Below are 23,684 nucleotides of genomic sequence, written 5' to 3' on the forward strand. Positions count from 1 at the left end.
TCAGTGAAGGTGACATTTCTGGTGGCCATTACCTCAGCCAGAAGAGAGAGAAAGCTGCCGGGACCACCATATATGATCTCTTTTAAGGACAAGATTTGCCTGCACCCTCATCTGAAGTTCCTCCCAAAGGAAGTTTCCTCTTTACATCAAACAGCCAATTCATTTGCCTGTTTTGTACCCAGAACCACATACTAGCAGGGAGGAAGAGCGTTTGCATACCTTGGACGTCAGAAGAGCCTTGGCATTTTACATAGATAGAACCACACACTTCTGTAAATCTTCCCAGCTGTTTATAGCAGTGGCTGACAGAGTAAAAAGGTCAATCAGTGTCCACTCAGAGAATTTCTTCCTGGATTGCATCCTGCATATGCATGTGCTATGATTTGGCTAATGTTGGTCCACCCAACAGTCACAGTTCATTCAGTGAGTTCACAGTCGGCCTCGGAAGCCTTTTCGGCATAAGTTCCAAACGCAGACATTTGTAGAGTGGTAACCTGGTCCTCCATACGTTTTTGCCTCCCACTATGCGGTGGCTCGACTCCAAAGATAATGCTAGAGGAGGTCAACTTGTTCTCCAAACGTTATTGAAATAAACCCCGATCCTGCCTCCTGTTCTATGGCCTGTGAGTCACCAAGAGTGGAATGCACATGTGCAATCACTCAAAGAAGAAAAAAGGCTACTAACCTGTTCTGTAACCGTTGCTCTTCAAGATTTGTTTCACGTGTCCATTCCATGACTCGCCCTCCTACACCTCTACATTGGAGTTATGGCAAGAAGAAACTGAGGGGAGGGCCAGGGCAGCTCTTCCTTTTATACCTGGAAGCAGTGATGTGCAGCAGCAGGGGATGTTTGAGCCACGCAACGGGTATCACTGAGGGGAAAAGTTGCATACACTGGGCACACAGACCAAGAGGGGAGTGAACATGTGCAATACATCTTGAAGAACAACAGTTACAGAACAGGTTGGTACCTGTTTTTTTCACTCAGTTGTATGAGATTTAATGGCCCCATATTCCCCCTTCTCTACACTTTTGTTTGGTGCTATGTGCTGATTGCCTGCTATTTTCTCCCCAAAAGTGGCTGCATTTCCATGGTGGTGAATGTCTCTAGTTTGAGGACCACTTTTGGATCCTTTGGAAAGAATACCACTGTGAAATTGTAAATCATTGTTGTTCGCAGTTATGTGTAAGTGTTGGAATTTATTGCCTTTTATTAGTTTCAGAGTAACAGCTATGTTAGTCTGTATTTGCAAAAAGAAAAGGAGTACTTGTGGCACCTTAGAGACTAACCAATTTATTTGAGCATAAGCTTTCGTGAGCTACAGCTCACTTCATCGGATGCATACTGTGGAAAGTACAGAAGACGTTTTTCTACACACAAACCATGAAAAAATGGGTGGTTATCACTACAAAAGGTTTTCTCTCCCCCCACCCCACTCTCCTGTTGGTAATAGCTTATCTAAAGTGATGACTCTCCTTACAATGTGTATGATAATCAAGATGGGCCATTTCCAGCACAAAACCAGGGTTTAACAAGAACGTCTGGGGGGGGGGAGGGAGAGGGAAAAACAAGGGGAAATAGGTTACTTTGCATAATGACTTAGCCACTCCCAGTCTCTATTCAAGCCTAAGTTAATTGTATCCAATTTGCAAATGAATTCCAATTCAGCAGTCTCTCGCTGGAGTCTGGATTTGAACTTTTTCTGTTGTAATATCGCAACTTTCATGTCTGTAATCGCGTGACCAGAGAGATTGAAGTGTTCCCCGACAGGTTTATGAATGTTATAATTCTTGACGTCTGATTTGTGTCCATTTATTCTTTTACGTAGAGACTGTCCAGTTTGACCAATGTACATGGCAGAGGGGCATTGCTGGCACATGATGGCATATATCACATTGGTAGATGTGCAGGTGAACGAGCCTCTGATAGTGTGGCTGATGATGTTAGGCCCTGTGATGGTGTCCCCTGAATAGATATGTGGGCACAGTTGGCAACGGGCTTTGTTGCAAGGATAGGTTCCTGGGTTAGTGGTTCTGTTGTGTGGTATGTGGTTGCTGGTGAGTATTTGCTTCAGGTTGGGGGGCTGTCTGTAGGCAAGGACTGGCCTGTCTCCCAAGATTTGAGAGAGTGTTGGGTCATCCTTCAGGATAGGCTGTAGATCCTTGATAATGCGTTGGAGGGGTTTTAGTTGGGGGCTGAAGGTGACGGCTAGTGGCGTTCTGTTATTTTCTTTGTTAGGCCTGTCCTGTAGTAGGTGACTTCTGGGAACTCTTCTGGCTCTATCAATCTGTTTCTTCACTTCCGCAGGTGGGTATTGTAGTTGTAAGACTGCTTGATAGAGATCTTGTAGGTGTTTGTCTCTGTCTGAGGGGTTGGAGCAAATGTGGTTGTATCTCAGAGCTTGGCTGTAGACAATAAACAGGAGAGTGGGTTTGTGTGTGTGTTGGGGGAGTGTGGGGAGAAAACCTGGATTTGTGCTGGAAATGGCCCACCTTGATTATCATACACATTGTAAGGAGAGTGATCACTTTACATAAGCTATTACCAGCAGGAGAGTGGGGCGGGGGGAGAGAAAACCTTTTGTAGTGATAATCACCCATTTTTTCATGGTTTGTGTGTATAAAAACGTTTTCTGTACTTTCCACAGTATGCATCCGATGAAGTGAGCTGTAGCTCACGAAAGCTTATGCTCAGATAAATTGGTTAGTCTCTAAGGTGCCACAAGTACTCCTTTTCTTTTTGCCTTTGATTGATATTTCAAGGTTGTTATGTCTGCAATGTTGAATGTTCTTCTCCTCATAGCTATGTGACAATATTTTACTTTCATATTACTTCTAACCTTCTTTGAGGGCAAGCCTACACTACAAAATTAAGTGGATTTAAGTTACATCGACGTACAGCAATCACAGTAATTAAATTGATTTTTCATATCCACACTACTCTCCTTCTGTCGGCGGTGCACATCCTCACCAGGAGTGCTTCCATCAATTTATCTGACAGTGGGGTCATTGTAGGGTCACCTGCATTGTTGGAGCCCCGATCTTATTCCTGGGAGGTGGGGCTCCAGGCTGTCAGCTGCCAGGGCTGACAGCCAGAAAGTCAACACAGTGTCTACATTGACCAAAGTGCTACGCCTTTTGTGGAGGTGCAATTATTAGGATGGTGTAGTGAGCTATTTACATCGTCAGGGGCAACATTACAGAGTTAGGTCAATGTAAGCTGCCTTATGTCCACCTAACTCTGTAGTGCAGAACAGGCCTAAGTGATTCTGTTCCTCTTTCCTTGCTTTAAACTAACCTGAAGGACCAATGTCTTAGCCACCATGTATTGCACTGAAGTGAAGACGTGCTTGTCATTTTCCTTTGTCACTTGCCACAGTGACATCGTTCTTTGTTACATTTTGGTCTTCACCACTTTCCAGAGCTCTTACCCTTGTGCAGGGCCATCCCTAGACATTGGTGCCCTCGCGGGGGGGGGCTGCGTCCAAGGTCTGTGGGGGGCAGGAGCTAGGCTTGGGGGATGGGGGGAAGCCACCCCCCAGCACAAGTCTGCAGAGCGGGCTGGGGCCAGGTCACTCCACTTCCCGCCATACCGTGAGTGCAAGGCGCACCCGACCCCTGCTGCAGTCCCTCAGGACATAGCTCAGGGGAAGGGGTGGAGTGGGGGCAGAGCAGGGGTGGGGACTTTGGGGAAGGGGTGGAGTGGGGGCAGGGGTGGGGCAGACCAGGGGTGGGAAGAGGCAGGGCAGGGGTAGAGCAGAGGCAGGGGCTATGGGGAAGGGGTGGAGGCAGGGCAGGAGTGGGGGCAGCTTTCTTGGCCAGCTCAGCTGGCCGGGGGATCAAGCTGGCCGCTGCAGCGGCATGCGGCTGTGTAGGGCACCAGGAAATTTGGGACAATTTGGTGCCCAAAATTTCCTGGTGCCATATGGAGCTGCATAGTTTGTGTCAGGTGTGGCAAAATGCCTTGTTTGCCTCAGTAGGCTCAGTCCTTTTTAGCCTTAGAGACTCAGGTATGGGGCAAGGCGAATCCTTATAGGTGGCACAGGATCCTGCTACTCGTCTCCTCAGTCAGTGCCTTGTGCTTGTTTTCCTTCCCTTCTGGGGAGTGAGTGCAGCCTCCTTACTGGGAAGGTCTGGTGTCTTGCTACAAACAGCCTAAAGGCAGCTTCCCTGCTCCTCTCACTCTCCCCCTCCTACCACCCAGGGGAGGGTTTAAAAAGGTCCCAAGTAGTTGGAGTCAGCTGAACCTAATTGGTTCCCTAGCAACCCCTTTTCCAGCTGAACCTTATTGCCCCATGGTTCTCTCCCCTCAGTGGATAGGGAGGGGCCTTTTAATCCCCTGGGAATAATTACTACCCCCCTTTTGTAGCTATTTGTCCTGGGCTTACCACAAAGGGTAAGGATGGCCCTGGTCTTTTGCTTGTATTCTCCCATGTCTCTTTCAGTAGCCAGAATCCATGGCTGTTGTGAACCAATTCCACTCGTATCTTCTTGGCTGTGTGCCTACAGAGTGTTTCTGTTCCATAAATGAGTCTGTAATGTACAGAGATCTGCAGGAGCAGGCTTGGGGGACGGGGGGAGACCACCTCCCAGCACAAGCTGGCAGAGTCTGTAATGTACAGTCTGTAATGTACAGAGACCTCCTGCACCAGTAATCACGTTTGGTATAGCACAAAATTACATTTTGTCCTTTTGGCTGAAGAGGAGCCTCTCTGTGTAGCTGGATTCTGCCGAGATTGTACAGCCAGACTTACCAGCACAACTGAGCAGCTGCACAACTAATAAGAGAAAAGAGACTTTCAGCAGCAGCATTATGGCTGGCATAAAATTCTGAGCCTTTTCTTGTTTGGGAGAATATCTAGAGAGACTGTTTCTGATTGTGACTTGTATTTAAAAGCTGTCATGGGGCCATGCATTTTAAGTGGTGCGGTCTTCAATTTAAGGGCTAAAACTATATATATATATATATATATATATGTGTGTGTGTGTGTATGTTTCTGGCTCAGTTGAAGAACCACAATCAGAACAGGCCACCATGTGTTTCAGTAACCTTTGGCAGACACATAGTATTATTTAGCTAGTATCTAATGTAATGATTCCTCAACCTTGGTCTTTTGACCACTAGCAATCCACAGAGAGCAGGTTGGTCATATGGTGCAGACTGTCATTGGTTTCCAGCTACTTAAAGAGGTGTCCAGGCTCTCCATTGCAAAGAACAGCTTGTAGCACTATAAAATCAGCTAGAAATGAGGAGCAGTCAACCTTGCTGGCTCTACTGAGGAGCTGCTGTTATGTAAGAGGAGGAAAAGAAATTGGAGTCACAGGTGGGATGGGAGCTGCTAACTACTAGTGGGAGAGAAATGTCCAGAGAACAGGGAATGAGTGTTTCCAGCAGAAGAGGTGAAGATCATCAGAGGGCTGCAAAGAAAACCAGGTAACAGGGAAGCAGGGGAGAGAAGACAAGCGGGACCAAATGGCAGAGAAGCTTATGCAGGTTGAGCAAGGGGGGGAGAAAGGAACAGAATAGCCACGAGTGGGAGGGTAAAATGAAATGGAAAACAAAAGGAGATCATGATTAAGGTTTTCAACAAGGGCAGAGCACTTACCATGTTAAAGACAGTTACATCTATAAATGCTCTTCCAATATTATGGGTAATCGATGGCTGTAGTTGCTGCAGAGAAGTTATAGGACAGCAAAATGGATTGGGAAATTGAGAGGGGAGGTGGTTCACATGATCACAGATGAGAGGGTGGTCTTGAGACAATCACTCTATTAAGATGTGTTTACCCCATGAGAAAGTTTGAAAACCCCTGCCCTAGGAAAACTATTCAGAGCTTTTTTTTGGCATGTGTTCCTAGAGCAATACAGTATGGGGCTCTAATATGTCAGGATATTGAAGCTAAAGAATGTATAGAAAGGGTCTGGGTTTCATGAGATACTTTTTTCAGAGTAGCAGCCATGTTAGTCTGTATCCGCAAAAAGAAAAGGAGGACTTGTGGCACCTTAGAGACTAACAAATTTATTTGAGCATAAGCTTTCGTGAGCAACAGCTCATCAGAGACCTGTAGCTCACGAAAGCTTACGCTCAAATAAATTTGTTAGTCTCTAAGGTGCCACAAGTCCTCCTTTTATGAGATACTTTAACTCCTTAATTCTACTGATATCAGTTTTAAAAAGTTTTATAATAAAGGTAACTTTTCCAGAGGACAGTTGCTTTGCATTTCTAACAGAGATGGACCAGAGTCGCATAGTTTTGATCCAGATTTGGAGTTGAATTTACAATTCTCCAAAGGCACTCCATTAGACTGCTGAGAGGGCACATTTCAGATCTGGGTCCAGATTCAAACTTCCTCCTGGTAGTTGGCCCCAAATGGAACAGCTCTAATTGCTGAGTGGTGTTAAAATATAAACAAACAATAACCTGTGCTCATTAAGTCCACCTACCCTACATATGATTATCAGAGAGACAACTTGCCTAGTGGACAGGGCACTGGAACTGGGAGTTAGGAGATCTGCCCTGATCTGCTGTGAGACTCTGGGCAAGTCACTTCACTTTTCTGTGTTCTTTTAACCCTCTCACCCTCTGTGTGTGTGTGTGTGATGTCTATTAAAATCATCAGCTTTTCAGGACAGCAACTGTCTCTTGTTATGTGTTTGTTCAATGCCTCACAGAGTGGAGCCCCCATTTTGTTTGGAGCCTTTAGTTACTATTGGAATGCAAATAATGTTTACAATGGCTTAGTTTAGAAGTCTTAAATTTATGTTAATACATAGTCAATAATGAAACTTAACTTTAACAACATTGACCTATTTTGTTTTTAAAAGTATATTATTTACTGAAATTATGTCGAGGGTAATTCCCCTCCCCCAAAAAATGCTATGTGAGGAGCTACCATATGTTTAGTTTGCTAGATTTACAAAACTCTAAACGAAGCTTAGAATCCATATGGAGCTATGGTAATTCCCTTCAATTTGAGCAATTTAATCATCACTGAACTTGAAAGGTCACTTGTCTCTTTAGATGAAAAGTACCATGTACAGTGCAGTAGGTTCAGCAGGCAATTTCTGGGAACATCTGTTTCAGGTGTCTCTTTTTATGTAAAATGTTTTATATCCCTACTTCCCACTCCTAAACCTTTTTTATGCCATATTCTGAACAGAACAAGATTTTTATTATCCTAGGCAGCAGGGCTGAGAACACCACCCGTTATTTAGGTTGCCCAACACATCCCATTGTAAGACCCTGGTTTCAGTTGCTCAGAACTTTTCCAGAATGTGGGCTGAAAATTTTCATGCCAAGTGTCTGCCTTAGTCTAAATTGTTTTGGAAAAATTCTGTCAAAACGGTTCCGCCATTTGTGAGAATAAAGCTTGGGGGGAAAATACATTGTTTTACCATGTTAAATGATTGAGGAGGCTTTTTTTTAAAAAAAAAGCTCTAGAAATGCCATGCTTTGGATCAGGGACTTGAAATTTGGCTGGGGGGTACCTTTGTATTAGACCTTTATGCCTTTTGACATCCCAATGAAAATCCAGCAAAATTTTCATTTTGAAAAATCATAGTTCTCAGATGCTTAGTAGAGACTCTTAGATTTCAGCAGGAAAATGCCCTAGAAATTCCATCCACACTAGGCATGCTTCAGCTTGGGGCTGAGTGGGACTGTCACTCCAATTGCAACTCTGGGCTATTGTGGGCCATGCTGGATTAAGAGCAGCAAGACTATCCCTCCTATGCTGCTTATGACACCCTTGTTGGGTCCAGGCATCATGGAGGAGGAAACGGCCTGATTCAAATGCAGAGGGGACAAGACCCCAACCCATGGGGCAGGAAGGGTAGTTAAGGGAGTACACTGGGACAAGGAATCTGAGGGGTGGAAAGACTGGAACTGGAGGCTGGCAGCGGGGAGTGGGGAGGGAAACTGGGACTGGGCATTGGGATAGCAGGGGAAGACTAGGACTAATTGGGTAAGGAGACTAGAATTGGGAGCTGGGGAGGGAAATGGTGGGGGGACTAGGAGCCAGTAGGTGGGGTAGGGTCTGGAAGAGGAGCTTGGCAGAGGGAGACTGGAACTGGCTGGACAAGGAGACTGGGACTGAGAACAAGTGGGGCAGGATGAAGGTGTAGGGGAGACAAATCAGGTAAGGAACTTGGGGAAGGAAGAATTGAGACTAGCTGGATGAGGAGACTGGGGATGGCATGAGACACCTGAGGAATGGAGAGTGAGACTGGCTAGGTTAGGAGAATGGGACTGGGATGAGGAGCCACCGGTGCGAAAGAGACATGACCAGGACAAGAACAAGCTTGGGGGGGATGGGCAGAAGGGTCTGTACCCACTAACGCACACACCCTTCCAGAGTCTTCAGTGGAACTCAAGATTCCTGAGTCTCACAATTCCTCTGCTGTCAGCAAATATCTGTGAAACCCACTGACAAAGTGTATGTCCCATCCCTCTCTAGTGTTGGGCCACAAAGAGAATAATAACCTGCTAATGCTCTATCAGGTATCCCATTAGCTCAAATGGAAGAGGTCTGTGTCGTGGGTCAAAAGGTTCCAACCATGTTGATGATCCATGTGGGTGTCAATAGGATACCATACAATATAATTTTTGAGAAATTATACACCAATAACTATAGTAAAAGAATGTTAAGGTTGCAAGGACAAGCACTCAAAAATTAGGAAATACAAGAATTAAGGCTTCCTTTGCAACCTTAATTTGTCATCCTTGTTTGTATGCATTATGACAGTCTTGAACCACATGATTGCATGCTGTTTTTTTCCCACAGAACCCCTGTCTCATTCAGTGGACAGGTTGGACCTGCTCTGGGGGTGAATCAGCATTTTGTAGTATAGAGGTCTGTGCAAACTTTTCACATCAAAACCAGGCAAACTTGCCTGGTTGTAGGTTTCAGTGGAAGCTCAAAACTTCAAACTTCACCAAAACTTGAAGATGGGCCAGCTTGCTGCGAGATAGGGAGCCTGGAGAGAGAGCAAGAGACTGACTTACCACCAAATGCTTAGAGAACACTTTTTACCCTTTTTTAACCCAGAGGAACCCATGCCCCTCCTTCCAACTGAGCAGGCACAATATCCCTTAGGTATCTTCTGAGAGGACCCCATTGGGGTACTGCCCTCCCCACACACACTGTGTTCAGAGGATGGTTAGATTTTACCTTCTGCCTTTCTGTATGTTCAGGGGTGTCTCGCTCTCTTATACTGGGAGTGTTGATAGGCTTGCTGTGTTCAACCTAAATCCATAGGAAACATCTTAAGGAGGATGAGCTGCTTGTGCTCCTCTTCCCTGCCCCACTTCCATTCAGCAGCAACGAAAGCAGGAAATGCTTCTCCAGTTCTGCAGCTTCCACTTTAACAGAGCTTCATAATGTTCTGTGTCTGAGATGTTGGAGAAGGCACTCAGTGAAATCTCTTACTATGATGCATTCTGATATGTGACAAATTCAGAATATGGTAAAGGCTAACAGCCATGGTAACCACAGCCCCAGAGAGGTATTTCCTGGTCCTGCTGCTGAATGGACAGGTGAGCTAGAGCGAAGTAAAAAATTCCACTTTCCTGAAGAAGTTTCCTGTGGATTTAGGGAGGAACAAGACAACCAGTAGTCCCTATAAATGTAATGGGGGAATGAACTAGTTAACCAGTCCCAGAAAATCCATTCATTTCCTAGTAATGTGTTGTTATGACTTTTTAACGTATTTTTGCACAGTTTTTAGAGGGGAAAGTTAAGGTTGGTTCTGAGGTGTAAAATGGTTAATTTGAGAGTACAGGAAAGATTATATGGTGGTGGAGATTTCTCAGTCTAGATCCCTTAACTATCATTTCCAAAAAAAGGAGGAGCCATACTGGTTCAAAGCTATGGTCCATCTAAGGCAGTGTCCTATCCCCAACAGTGGCCAGTGCAAGATGCTTCAGAGGAAGAAAACCTGCACTATGAAATTTTGAAATGATCTGTTCCAAGTTGAAGTTTCTTTTTAAATCCCATCAAGTAAGATTGATTTATACCTTAAAACCTGAGGATTTAAAGCCCTTCCAAACATCTGTTTGTTTTCTTTTTAACTCTTATTATTGTTACTGGAAAATAACCTTTAAGCCTGGAAAAAAAGACAGCCTTTCTGGAATATTTTCTCTCTCCTGTATAATTCACCATTTTCCTTTCTTAATTCTTGCCTTTTCCATAGGGGGTTCGCCTTCTACTAATGCTTCCCATAGAAATGCACTGGTTAGACTCAGTGCTTCTTCCCACAGAGCATATTCTTTTGGATTTTCCCTCCTGTGTCCAAGGGGTGAAAAATTCCTTGCTGCTTTGCAATCCAAAATCTTGCTACTGTTATTGTGGCTTTATAAATCAGCTTGATATATGGTTTGAGGAGTTGAAATGTAGTCTCTTGAAGTTTGACTGGCTTTTCAAGTTAACCTTCAAATACACTGAAGCTTTGCCACAGTTTTCAGAATATGACTTCACACATTTCATTCAGCAGACCTTCCACTATAATAGAGAAGATCAAATACTTTCAGCTAATCGTGTGCTGCTTCGTTTTTTAAAAATTCCTTTTTACATTTTAAAAGCCAAATCCTGCTGTGCTTACTTAACACCTAATTCTGTTCTCTGTTTCATCCAGGTAGGTCCACTGAAATAAATGCATATACTTCAGATTCGCCCCAGTATAACTGAGAACTGAATTTTACCCTCAGACCTTTGCCAAACAAAATTCTCAGTAAAGTCAGTGGGAGTTTTGCTTCAGTTGGCCCAAAAAACCCTTGGGAAGGAATGTAATGCTTATGAAAGGGAGAGACTAATTGTATGGGTTTGCACCACATAGTGCAGGCAAGGCTCTTCACATTCTGTCCTTACCTCCAAACCCCAGTACTATATCAATCCTAGATCTAGAATATGGATTATTCCTAACTGTGCCAAAATTAAGGTTTCCTTTATTTTACTGGCAGATGTTGTATGGTGGTTAGAAAGGAGAACGGCAGTATACCATTGAGAATCAGCTGTGCCTGACCCTGATTGTTTGTAAGACTGGACTCAGGCTATCAGGCCCCAGGAGGAAGAAGAAACTGTGATATAGTAATGACACAACAAAAATGAAAAGGAGTACTTGTGGCACCTTAGAGACTAACAAATTTATTAGAGCATAAGCTTTCGTGAGCTACAGCTCACTTCATTGGATGCATACAGTGGAAAATACAGTGGGGAGATTTTATATACACAAAGAACATGAAACAATGGGTGTTACCATACAGACTGTAACAAGAGTGATCAGGAAAGGTGAGCTATTACCAGCAGGAGAGTGGGGGGGACCTTTTGTAGTGATCATCAAGGTAAGCCATTTCCAGCACTTTACAAGAACAGTAGGAGGGGAAATAAACAAGGGGAACTAGTTTTACTTTGTGTAATGACACAAATCTGCTGAATCATTTTTCTCCAGATTAAGATTCTATGGGAAAATCCTGTTTCTGGTCTCAGCAAATACACTGAGGTCTATTCTTCTATGAAGATTTACACTATTTGTCCCCTTAATTGGCAATAACAGTGAAGCACATCAATCCCCGGAGCATTGGTTGAAAAATAGGCCCTGTTTGCTTTAATTTAAAAATAAACCATTTTACATGTTCATGCAGTACACGGTCTCATAAATTATTTTCTCTGCCATCATTAAGTACTTTCTGAACTACATTTAAGAGACTCATGCATAGATTTTGGCTTGAGTATTCTTGCACTAAATGGTGATGACTGGTTTTTATTAAATTAAAACAAAATCTAGAAATCTGCTGCTTGTCTTGTATTTTCAATGGATGGTCCAACAGTCTGAAATATTCATGTACTTGCCCTGGTGCTTTTTGAAATTCATTATCAGGAAAGTAGCACAAATAAAATTTTTAAGTAGTTTTTTTTTTTTTTAAAAAACTCTCCAGGTCACAACTCTTTCAGTTACATGCACAAGAAAGCAAGGAGGCAACACTAGTCTGCTGTGAGAGGTGAGAGCCACAGAAAGTTTGCATTCTTCTTAATTTAGTTAAAACATTTGGCAGGAGTGTACGTGGTATAGTGATGTGAGGATATTTTCAAAAGAGTGTTAGCATTTAACTGGCCTACTTTGGACTAGTGGTGTTCTTTTGTATGTTACTTTTTGTCACTGAATAATGCTGATTTATTAAGCTGTGTGTTTCAAGGGCATTGTAAAATAACAGGTAGGGGCAGGCCTGAACTGTGAAAGCGAAAATTACTGTATCAGATCATGTCCAATTAAAATATGACAAGCACAGCAGGAGAAGTTGGAAGTAGGGTTTATCTTCAAAGTAAGAGAGGAAGTCACTATATTAGTTAGAAAGAAAGTAAGTGTGAAACAGATTCTCCACCCTTTCTCATACTTCTCCAAAAATGAATATCTATTGACATTTATATCGGGGAATAAGTTGTAATATTTCGTGTTCAAGGGTATGAAAGCAATGGTAACTCAACGAAGAGCATTGCAGCCATACACATTAAAGCTGTTCTTTCTCAAAGTACATGTCAAACCGTACGTCAAAACATTTGTAACTGACAGATAAAAATAGTTTGAAAAATGAGGTTTTCTTTTAGCTAAAACTGTGGTATGTGATTAAAGGAAGGCTTACAGTCTTCCAAGGTCTCTTGGGCTTCGCAGATAGACCTTTCAGGAAAAATAGGAATTAGAAGTATTTAAAAAACTAGATGCTTTTTACAAGCTTTATAGTATAGTACAGTGTTGCCTATTCTAACAAGTTTTGATCTAATATTCTCTTTGTTATGAGGTAGAGAAACTGTGCATTGGCCTCCATCACCATTGCAACCCTTTATATTATCTATTTGTATAACGTTCCCTCGCACTTTGCTGACAGAGATGCAGAACTGTAAATATAAACAGATGCAGTTTTTTACATGTAGCCTTTCTTGATCCTTCTGGATCATAGCGTGTTGTTGCGTTGTATAGCACCTCTTGAAGGGGAATTTGAATTGACAATGCCACGGAGAGCAATGTGAGGCTTTGCAAGAGTATCATCTATAGAAACAATCATATCTGATTGGCTGAGCCAAGTGAGGCCTTTCACTCAACTTTATGGAATTTATCTGCTTGTCTGCCTGTTTGGTTGTAACTAGGGTGACCAGATGTCCCGATTTTATAGGGACGGTCCTGATTTTGGGGGGCTTTTTCTTCTATAGGCATCTATTACCCCCCGTCCCAATTTTTCACACTTGCTGTCTGGTCACCCTAGTTGTAACCTGATAACTTTTGAACACCACATCTAATCAATTCCCAAAATTCAGGGAATCTTCTAGGTATCAGTGGGCAGAACTGTATTGATTTTCGGGGAACTGGAAAACTAGAAGGAAAAAATGGGGTGGGGGTACAACACAGCTCCTGGTATCTGGTTACCACACCCATCATCTTTACGTATGTCTGTAATTGTCTGTAAATTACAGAACTTGTTTGATGGCAGCTGTTAACACCTTCCAGCCTAACAACACCCACCACCTTTCAGCTCTGTCCGTCCTTCCAATGGACTTAAAATGTTGCCTCCCCCCCCCCCCCCCCAGTGACTTCTCTCTGAGACAGAAAGAAAATAAATAAATTTAACAGGTTACAAATTGTTGGGAAAATGAAGGGATGCCAGGAGCCCCTGGTGTGTGCAATGAGCTTGGCCTACAGAAGCAACAAAGTGTACAACCCTGTAGTGTATTTGGAGGAATAGTCTATCAAGAATTGATATAGTTTACATTATCAGTTTAAGAAGTTAAATATTCCCATCTGACCTAGAGACAGTAACTTTGCTTAGAGACAAAAATGAAGAACTGTCTTTGCCACAGTATGGAAATGTTGATCCACTGGATGCTTCTGTCCTTCAAGAAAGGATTTTATATCTCTTTCGCATCTTGTCCAGGTTGGAGCATATGAATATTCAAAAAAGGACATTTTTAGTGCAGTGCATTATAAATTTGCATAACATTCATTGAAATGAAGGCTAAAAATATTCCTTCCTTCATGTGCAATAAGGACATGCGGCAAACTCTTCAGATTTGAAGTCACTAGGATATAGGTGGACATATGTATATCCTCACACACATTTGGTAATGTCCAGGTCCTAGTGTATACTGGAGCTTAGAACATTGTGTGGATCGGGAACAATTTAATTTCCATTAACATTGTTTGGTAGCTTGGGACAGCTTCAGTTTAGTCCCACATATTTCATTAAGTTTTAAAGGGATCTCGAGCATCGAATTGCACAGTAGCTGGGACCCGCGTCTGGCAGGAGTCTCCTGTGGTAATGGGAGGATCTAGCCCAATTGTTTTACGTGATGCGAAGAATCTACCTGTGCCCTCTTTCTTCTCTCCCCACCATCTCCATTACACAGCTGAGGTCAGAATTTACCAATACTAATAAATTAAACACATTAATTTAATATGTGCTTTAGACTTTAAGGTAGGGGTAAACATTCAGATTCTAATTTTAATATGAAAAAACTAGTAGAATTCACCTTCAAATTGATACGTGTATAATATAGTGTGTAAGGGATGGGACGTAAAAGATGTTAAAAAATCAAGAGACATTTTTCACTAATAAATCTATGTATTTTACCTCTTCATCTTGATTCCTTAGTAAATAATAAGAGTAGACAAGTTAAAATTAAATAGCTACAGCACTCCCTAACTTTGACTTTTATTTTGCAGAGACAAATGTGAAGGAAAATGCTGTGAAATTCATGGAGATGCTGGAGGATAAGCTGCATAGGTAAGGATGGCATGGTGGAAACCTTTAAAAAAATCTAAAATATTACTTTTTAAATGTAAATGTTGCTTTAGAGTGTTGACAAACACTTTGGAATGTATTTTTTTAAAAAATAGCAAAAATCAGAATTTAGAAAGGAATATTTCAAAGGGAATTTTTGTTATTAATCTTTCATCCCATCATTCTGAGAATTGTAACAAAATCTTATTTAAAAAAAAAATCTACAAAGACTTGGAAGTACCATAAGTTTCTACATTATGGGCCAGATTCATGGCCCTGCTGCAGCTGCTTTGCACTAGTCTGCCAGTGTAAAGTGGCCATATAGAGCCGCATATGCAGTTAGTTGATTCCCCTGGTGTAAGGGTATTCTTCAGGGGCATAGACAGGTCATCTACCACGTCAGCCTACCTCTGACATAGTGGGTGTGACGAGACAGAAGGGGGCATGGTCAGGATATCACTGCATCGCCTCAGCGCAAGCTATTAGAATGACCACAGGCAGTTCTATTTTATGTTGTAGCCCATCCCAGTATCTAGCAGTCCTGGGTTTTGGGGAGTACAGCATTGATTTAAAACCACTTGGCCCCCCAGCAGTTGTACACAAAAGCACAGATTAGCTGGGCCAGACGATTTCTCCCATCAACTCTGTGCTCTTATGTATTAAGCAATGATCTACTTAATTTTGAATAGTTCTGAAAAATATACTGAAATCTTTCTGTCCTCACTAGCCCCCACAAACTAATAGAAACCAAGACAGCAATATAGCTGTTTTAAGTATATAACCCTATTCCAAATACATATTTTTTAAACTACTGCAAGGATTAATATTTAATCCTCTTGCTATGTGAAGAACTCTTGTGCCTCCCTCAAGGTTTGCCTTGCCTTTCCAAAGCTTATCACCGGGTGCTGTGTTGCTGTTGTAATGGGACCATCTGTTAGAACGGACTTTGTTTGAAAGAGGTATTCACATTTTTTAAAGTCTGGCTACAGTCTGTATTATTGATTTGTGTAAAAATCTCCTTTGTACTGCTGGACTGGAATTGAGAATGGTACTTCTACCCATGCAGTATTTACCATAATGGCTGAGGGAAGACTCCAAGTTTTTAGACCTGTTCATATGTGCTTTTGAATACTAAATATTTAGTAGGTTAAAGGTTTCATATTTAGCACTAAATCAAAACCATAGTGGAAAATCTTCTTTGTTTAAATTTTCATCAAGAATACAAATTCTGAAAGAATATGGTGTAGCAACACAGTGATGTTTCTGGGTTTCATAGGTTGATAGCAACCCAACAGATCCCCCAGCAAACAAAATCATCTTCTCTTTAACAGTTAAACACAGGGAAAGTCAAAGAAAGGTCATTTGCATTTTCTTCTGAGGGAGTTTTGTGGTTGTGGGCAGACAATTGTGCTGTTAGCTTTGTAATTAAATATTCAATTGCTTTAAAGAAATTAAATATTGCATTCGGGTTGTTGGGTTGTCTTATCAACTCAAAACTTTCTTTTTCTGCATTAATGTTGTTCTAATCCTAGGAATTTTTTCGGTGTGTTTTGTATATGCTGTGTGCTGTTAATGGGTTTTGAAAGAGTTTGTGGCATGTGTCTTTCCCTCCCACCCCCCTTCTCCCAGTACTCATATTTCTGACGGTGAAATTTGTGCTAGACTTAGCGATGCCATCGTGCTGGTGTTCATCCTGTTTTGGTGAAGTGTGTCATTTCTGGGAAAGGATTGAAAGTTAAACCCTGCTATGGCACTATACTATATATTGGAAGCCCATGCTGTCAAGTCATTTCTTTATCAACAAGGGGTGAACATTTCAAAGTGGTTCTAACAGACTTCAGCAATATAGTGTGTTGTAATGCAACATGTTGGAATTGTATTGATAGGTTGCATTCCTTAGTACCATATAGACTTTGCTATGTCTGTTTCAATCTGGGTTTTCTATTGAAACTACGCTATAGGTCTTAATGTGTTATTAGTTAGAGGTTACTGTCGTCAGATTTTACTGAGAACTAAATACATGTAGTTGAAGTTCTACAAGTACGTTCCTGCAGTCATATCAGTTCATTTGTCATACATCTTTGACCATTACACCAGCCCTCTGCTCACTGTCCATCTCCCTGGGACTTAGTATAACATTGCAGACACCTGAGCATCTTCAAAAGCCTACCCTTTAAAAAAAAATTAATCTGTCAGAAAAACAGGTTCTCCCAAATGTGGAATCTCTCCCCTTTAATAAAACAAACCCAAACTACTTCTGTCCAAATCCTAAGATGGGCAAGAGTCAGTCCTGCACTAGTGGTAGCTTTTCTGTACATATAAATGTCACAGTTCTAAAAATCTCATATCTCAAGGACCTGCTGGGCTAGAAATGGGAGCTTTATTCATTGGAAAGAGGAGATTCCTAGCTTTTCAGTGGTAACAGCACCGACTTTTAAACGTGGATGGGATATCATCTCTCTCAAATCAGGATATATTTAGGTATACAAAAATATTTTAGGTCTTTTCAGAAAGTTTCTAAGGCTCTCTGAGCCCTGCATAAGTTGGATTTATGGTAACTAAGGCATCTGATTTTTTACGGAGCCCGGTAAAAATGCGGGATTAACTGTGTTAAACCTAATTGGGTGGTCCACGGCCCACCCGTGTCTATGCCCCTGCTCTTTCAGACATTTTTAATCTGCCTAAAATCAAGGTCAGGTTTTTTTTAGCAATAATGAAGCGACACTTGAGTCTGGCAGTCAAAAATGCAAAAAATTTAAGGCAAGGCAAGAAGACAAAGTGAAGCAAAAAGACAGTTTGTCATCTTATTTTAAAAAGCTTGAAGTATTGAATAGTGGACGTTCATCAAAAAGTATGGACGAGGAAACATCTGAATTTCTCTTCACTTACTGAGTTGTGGGGATACCACAATGACTGCAAAAGTTGAACAAATGGACTCTGAAATGACAATAGAAGTACAAAATATTGGCAATTTTGTCAAAGTAAGGGAAGAAATGTACCCTGAAGACATTGCATTATGGCCAACACCTATTTCACTGGATATGATAGAATATTTCTTAGTAAGTAAACCGAAAAATGTAGGTAATATGGAAAATTTGAGAAAAGAGTATGAGGTTGCAAGAGGAAAGCAATTTAGAGGTCTTTATGAGTCACATTTTCTGAGGATGAAGAAAAATGATGACAGAAATGAGAATTTGGTTGATTTTTTTCAGAAGCCACTAAGGCAGTCTACTGTTATGTTTGCAAATTTTTCCCTGACCATAGTAAAGGAAAACAAACATTCGTTGATGGGCACTCTAATTGGAGAAGTGTTGCAAGACATATTGCTGATCATGAAACTTCCAAAGCTCATATTAATGCTATGTGTAAATTTGCTCAAAGGTGTAAATTATCTGGAAGAATTGATTGTTTATTGGCTCAGTTTGAAACGGAGCGTTCTTATTGGAGGAAAGTGCTGAGACATGTTGCCACAGTCAAACTACTGTCTTCTTTGGGACTACCTCTAAGAGGACATGATGAGTCATCACTGTCAAATAGAAAAGGTAATTTTTTAACCTGCCTTGAATGTTTTAGTGAATTTGATGATTTTCTCAAAGACCATTTGAAAAATTCAGTATTGTGGCTCAGGGAAGACCAACTTTTAAAAACACCAAACCTACAATGAATTCATCATTATAATGGCAAAGAGGCTCAGAAACCAATCCACTGATGAAGTAAAGAATGCCAAGTATTATTCCATAATAGTTGATTCAACACCAGATGTGAGTCATGTAGACCAATTAACATTAATTTTAAGATATGTGACCAGCAATTGTGAAGTTGTAGAGCGATTTCTTTGTTTTGGCCAGCTAAAGTCCCACACTTTTGAATGTATAGAGACATCTGTTTTGGAAATCATTGCAAATTTAGGGTTGGACATCAAAAATTGTCGTGGGCAGAGCTTTGATAACATCACAAATATGGCAGGAAAATATTCAGGTCTACAGGCAAGACTGAACAATGGAAGCCCCTCTGCTTTATTCATACCATGTTCCAGCCATTCCTTAAATTTAATCTGCAACACTGCAGCCACATCTTGTGAGGGAGCTACACACGTTTTTGACTTTGTTCAAAACGTGTATGCCTTTTTTTCGGTTTCCACACATCGGTGGAGTATGCTACAATCCTGCTTGGAGCAGGCAAATGAAAAACATTTGACAGTCAAAAGAATTTGTGATATCAGGTGGTCTGCTCGTTCAGATGCTGTTTTGGCTTTGAAAATGAACTAGGATGATATAAAGAAAACCTTATTAGACATTGCCACATCAAATTCTGAAAAAAAACCCGTGCAAAAACGGAAGCAAAATCCTTAGCAGAAAAGTTTGAAAAGTATGATATTGCTGGTTTTACTCTTTTGTTGAACCATTTACTTCAAAGAATTAATGCCATCAGCAAATCATTGCAAAAGATCGATACAAATTTATTGAATACTGCACAATTGTTAGCCTCAGTGAAAAGTTTTGTTATGGAAGTTTGAAATGACTATAGCTCCATGGAAGCAGAGGCACTAACATTAACAGAAAATATAGGTTCCTCTGATATGTCAGATCAGAAGCGTAAAAAAAGCAGGAAGTTAATATTCGATGTAGTGAGAGACAAATCAGTTTAAAAGGGAAAGAGAAGGAGGAGGGTGGTGAAGCACTGGAATGGGTTACCTAGGGAGGTGGTGGAATCTCCATCGTTAAAGGTTTTTAAGGCCCGGCTTGACAAAGCCCTTTCTGGCGTTGGTCCTGCTTTGAGCAGGGGGTTGGACTAAATGACCTCCTGAGGTCTCTTCCAACCCTAATCTTCTATGATTCTGTGATCACCGTTGAGACCGTCCGTGTTGTTTGTGACTCAATAATTCTGCAATTTCAGAGTAGAGGTGAATCTCTAAAGAAAACTGATTTATTTTGCATGTTTTTTGATAGAAGTATGGACGAAAATGCTAAAAGCCAGTAAGAAATTTAGTGAATTCTACCTAGAGGACATAGACACACATCTTTTTGAAGATGAAGTGAAACATTTCAGTCATTTTATTGAAAATTATGAGGTCTGTGCTTCAAGATTACCAGTTGATTTGTATAGACTTGTATGTGATGGTTTGCAGGCAATCTTTCCAAATGTGGAAACCATTCTGAAAATATTTTTAACAGTACCTGTCACAAATGTTTCTGCTGAGCATTCTTTTTCTGTATTGAAACGAATTAAAATTTATTTGTGAAATACGATGAGTTAGGAACATTTGACAAGTTCGGCAATATCGACAATGGAAAGTGCCTTTTTACAAAACATTACTTGCGATGACTTAGCTTTTTTTCCTACACTTTTTCTTTACAAAATTATCTAAATAAATATATTTTTTTCAGATTGAATAAGTTTCTTCAGAGGAAGTTAACTTCTATTTTTTCCATTCATGCGTCATCTATGCTTTTTATTTTTACACATTTTTCAAGTTAGCATAATGCAAATACAAGTTTTCATCTAGACCAGAAGTTCTCAAACTGTGCTCCGAACACTCCATTCAGGTGGACCAAGGAAAGGTTATTAAGGTTTTTTTCATAAAGCGCTCTTATCCAAAGCACTTTACAATAGTTAGCTAGTGGTACAAAGAACATTTGGAAAGATCATTAAATGGTCCCTTGAGACCCTCAGCAATTTTCAAGTGGTCTATGGAAAAAAAGTTAGATTACAAAAACAATCAAAGTACCTCACTTTATTTTCATTTATTTCCTATTATTTATAATATAGGAGGTGGATGAAGAAAAAAAGAATGAAAAATGGGGGAGATAAGACAGAATGTTCTTTTTCTTGGCTGGATCTCTAGGGGGGGGGCCTCAAAAATGAAGCTGCGCTAACTCTAACTCTAAATCCGCCACTGCATTCAGCAGTGTTCATTTTATCTTTATAGTGGCTTTTGTCAATTCCTGGACACAGTACAGGTAATGATAGCAGTCTTAATTTGGTGCAAGGCTGTGCTCATTTGTGTAGCTGCTTGCTTAATGCAGCATGAACAGTGAGTATTTTTAGGATAACTGGCACTCATATTTATTAAAAGAGCAACAGTCTAACACACAGCATGTTTCACCTGATTGTATGCATCTGCAAGTGATTAGTTGTACTTCAAGATGTTTACCCTCCCTCCCTGTCCCTTTTCAGTGATTCTTCTCACAAAGGTCTCCTAAGACAGGAGGTACAATCCCTTCTAACCCTAGGGGACACTGAACCTGTTCCACCAAACTTTGAAGAGCAAGGATTTTATTCCTGGTACTTCCTCAACCCCAAGAAAAGTGGAGGGTGGAGACCAATTCTGCACCTCAAGACCTGAATTTGACTAGTTCAGAACAAATTTGGCTGTAGCCTAGCTGTTCAGACTATCAGCACTTAGTCATTTTTACATAATGTACATGATCAATACAGGGGGGACAGCAGTGCAGTGTTAGTCTTGCTGAAATAAAGAAGAACACTGGAATGGTTATAGGCCTCAACTCTAATTTTGATGAGTGTTTAAGGGAATTTACAAAATCAAATATAAATTAGTGTGTTTTCATGACTAATTTATTGAAACCGTTTGGGGGATTTAAAATTGTTCCTTATAATGTTGGAAACAGAAAATTATCCTGGCTTTCTGCTAATGCATGAAAACCAGAAAGTGACGCTGAGTAGAAGCTGAGTAGTCTACTTTCACTATGCAAGCTGAATAAATAAAAATATAAAAATTCACACTTGCATAAATGGGTAAATATGGCTAAGATTTTCACACCTAGGTGCCTAAAGATAGGCCATTAAGACCATATTTAGACACACAAATAAGTGGCCTGAATTTAAAAAGTGCTGAGCATCATAGAATATCAGAGTTGGAAGGGACCTCTGGAGGTCATCTAGTCCAACCCCCTGCCCAGAGCAGGACCAATCCCCAACTAAATCATCCCAGCCAGGGCTTTGTCAAGTCTGACCTTAAAAACTTCCAAGGAAGGGGATTCCACCACCTCCCTAGGTAACGCATTCCAGTGTTTCACCACCCTCCCAGTGAAAACGTTTTTCCTAATATCCAACCTAAATCTCCCCCACTGCAACTTGAGACCATTACTCCTTGTCCTGTCATCTGCTATCACTGAGAATAGTCTAGATCCATCCTCTTTGGATCCACCTTTCAGGTAGTTGAAAGCAGCGATCAAATCCCCCCTCATTCTTCTCTTCCGTAGACTAAACAATCCCAGTTCCCTCAGCCTCTTCTCATAAGTCATGTGTTCCAGACCCCTAATCATTTTTGTTGCCCTTTGCTGGACTCTCTCCAATTTTTCCACATCCTTCTTGTAGTGTGGGGCCCAAACTGGACACAGTACTCCAGATGAGGCCTCACCAATGTCGAATAGAGGGGAACGATCACGTCCCTCGATCTGCTCGCTATGCCCCTACTTATACACCCCAGAATGCCATTGGCCTTCTTGGCAACAAGGGCACACAGTTGACTCATATCCAGCTTCTCGTCCAGTGTCACCCCTAGGTCCTTCTCTTCAGAACTGCTGCCTAGCCATTCGATCCCTAGTCTATAGCGGTGCATTGGATTCTTCCGTCCTAAGTGCAGGACTCTGCACTTGTCCTTGTTGAACCTCATCAGATTTCTTTTGGCCCAATCCTCCAATTTGTCTAGGTCCCTCTGTATCCTATCTCTACCCTCCAGTGTATCTACCACTCCTCCCAGTTTAGTGTCATCCACAAACTTGCTGAGGGTGCAATCCACACCATCCTCCAGATCATTAATGAAGATATTGAACAAGACCAGCCCCAGGACTGACCCCTGGGGCACTCCGCTAGATACCGGCTGCCAACTAGACATGGAGCCATTGATCACTACCCGTTGAGCCCAACAATCTAGCCAACTTTCTACCCACCTTGTAGTGCATCCATCCAGCCCATACTTCTTTAACTTGCTGGCAAGAATACTGTGGGAGAACGTGTCAAAAGCTTTGCTAAAGTCAAGGAATAACACGTCCACTGCTTTCCCTTCATCCACAGAACCAGTTATCTCATCATAGAAGGCAATTAGATTAGTCAGGCATGACTTTCCCTTGGTGAATCCATGCTGACTGTTCCTGATCACTTTCCTCTCCTCTAAGTGCTTCAGAATTGATTCCTTGAGGACATGCTCCATGATTTTTCCAGAGACTGAGGTGAGGCTGACTGGCCTGTAGTTCCCAGGATCCTCCTCCTTCCCTTTTTTAAAGATTGGCACTACATTAGCCTTTTTCCAGTCTTCCGGGACTTCCCCTGATCGCCATGAGTTTTCAAAGATAATGGCCAATGGCTCTGCAATCACATCCGCCAATTCCTTTAGCACTCTGGGATGCAACGCATCCGGCCCCATGGACTTGTGCATGTCCAGATTTTCTAAATAGTCCCGAACCACTTCTTTCTTCACAGTGGGCTGGCCACCTCCTCCCCATGCTGTGCTGCCCAGTGCAGTAGTCTGGGAGCTGACCTTGTTCATGAAGACAGAGGCAAAAAAAGCATTGAGTACGTTAGCTTTTTCCACATCCTCTGTCACTAGGTTGCCTCCCTCATTCAGTAAGGGGCCACACTTTCCTTGGCTTTCTTCTTGTTGCCAACATACCTGAAGAAACCCTTCTTGTTACTCTTAACATCTCTCGCTAGCTGCAACTCCAGGTGTGATTTAGCCTTCCTGATTGCAATGTGGTTGTAATTAATCATAACTAGTCCCTGAGCAGCAGGATGCTTACTGAACACAGAGGGAGTGTCTCAAGGGGCTTATACCACTGAATGATTTCACATCCAGTAACTCCTATTGACTTGAATGGGAGTTAAGGTGTTTGTCTCCATCTATTACAAGGGACTGGATTGGGCTCTCCTGTAGAAAAATCCATGACAAGAGCAGGAAAA

At 41.6% G+C, this 23,684-nt stretch overlaps 1 protein-coding gene across 4 annotated transcripts in view; it reads left to right on the forward strand.

Moving 5' to 3' along the window:
* DISC1 (DISC1 scaffold protein) overlaps positions 1 to 23,684 on the forward strand; it is a 357,679-nt gene that overhangs the window by 274,270 nt on the left and 59,725 nt on the right. For 3 of the 4 annotated variants that reach the window (XR_012638870.1, XM_074948838.1, XM_074948839.1), the window contains exon 10: positions 14,708 to 14,768. Coding sequence is in view for 3 of the 4 variants with exons in the window: in XM_074948838.1 (XP_074804939.1) it covers positions 14,708 to 14,768 (61 nt within the window). In the remaining variant the exon portion in view is untranslated. Of the gene's footprint in view, positions 1 to 14,707; positions 14,769 to 18,146; positions 18,308 to 23,684 lie in introns of all 4 variants that reach the window. The other variant, XM_074948840.1, reaches the window with a different exon arrangement.

Source organism: Natator depressus, chromosome 3 (genome assembly GCF_965152275.1).
Source record: "Natator depressus isolate rNatDep1 chromosome 3, rNatDep2.hap1, whole genome shotgun sequence".
NCBI lineage: Eukaryota > Metazoa > Chordata > Testudines > Cheloniidae > Natator > Natator depressus.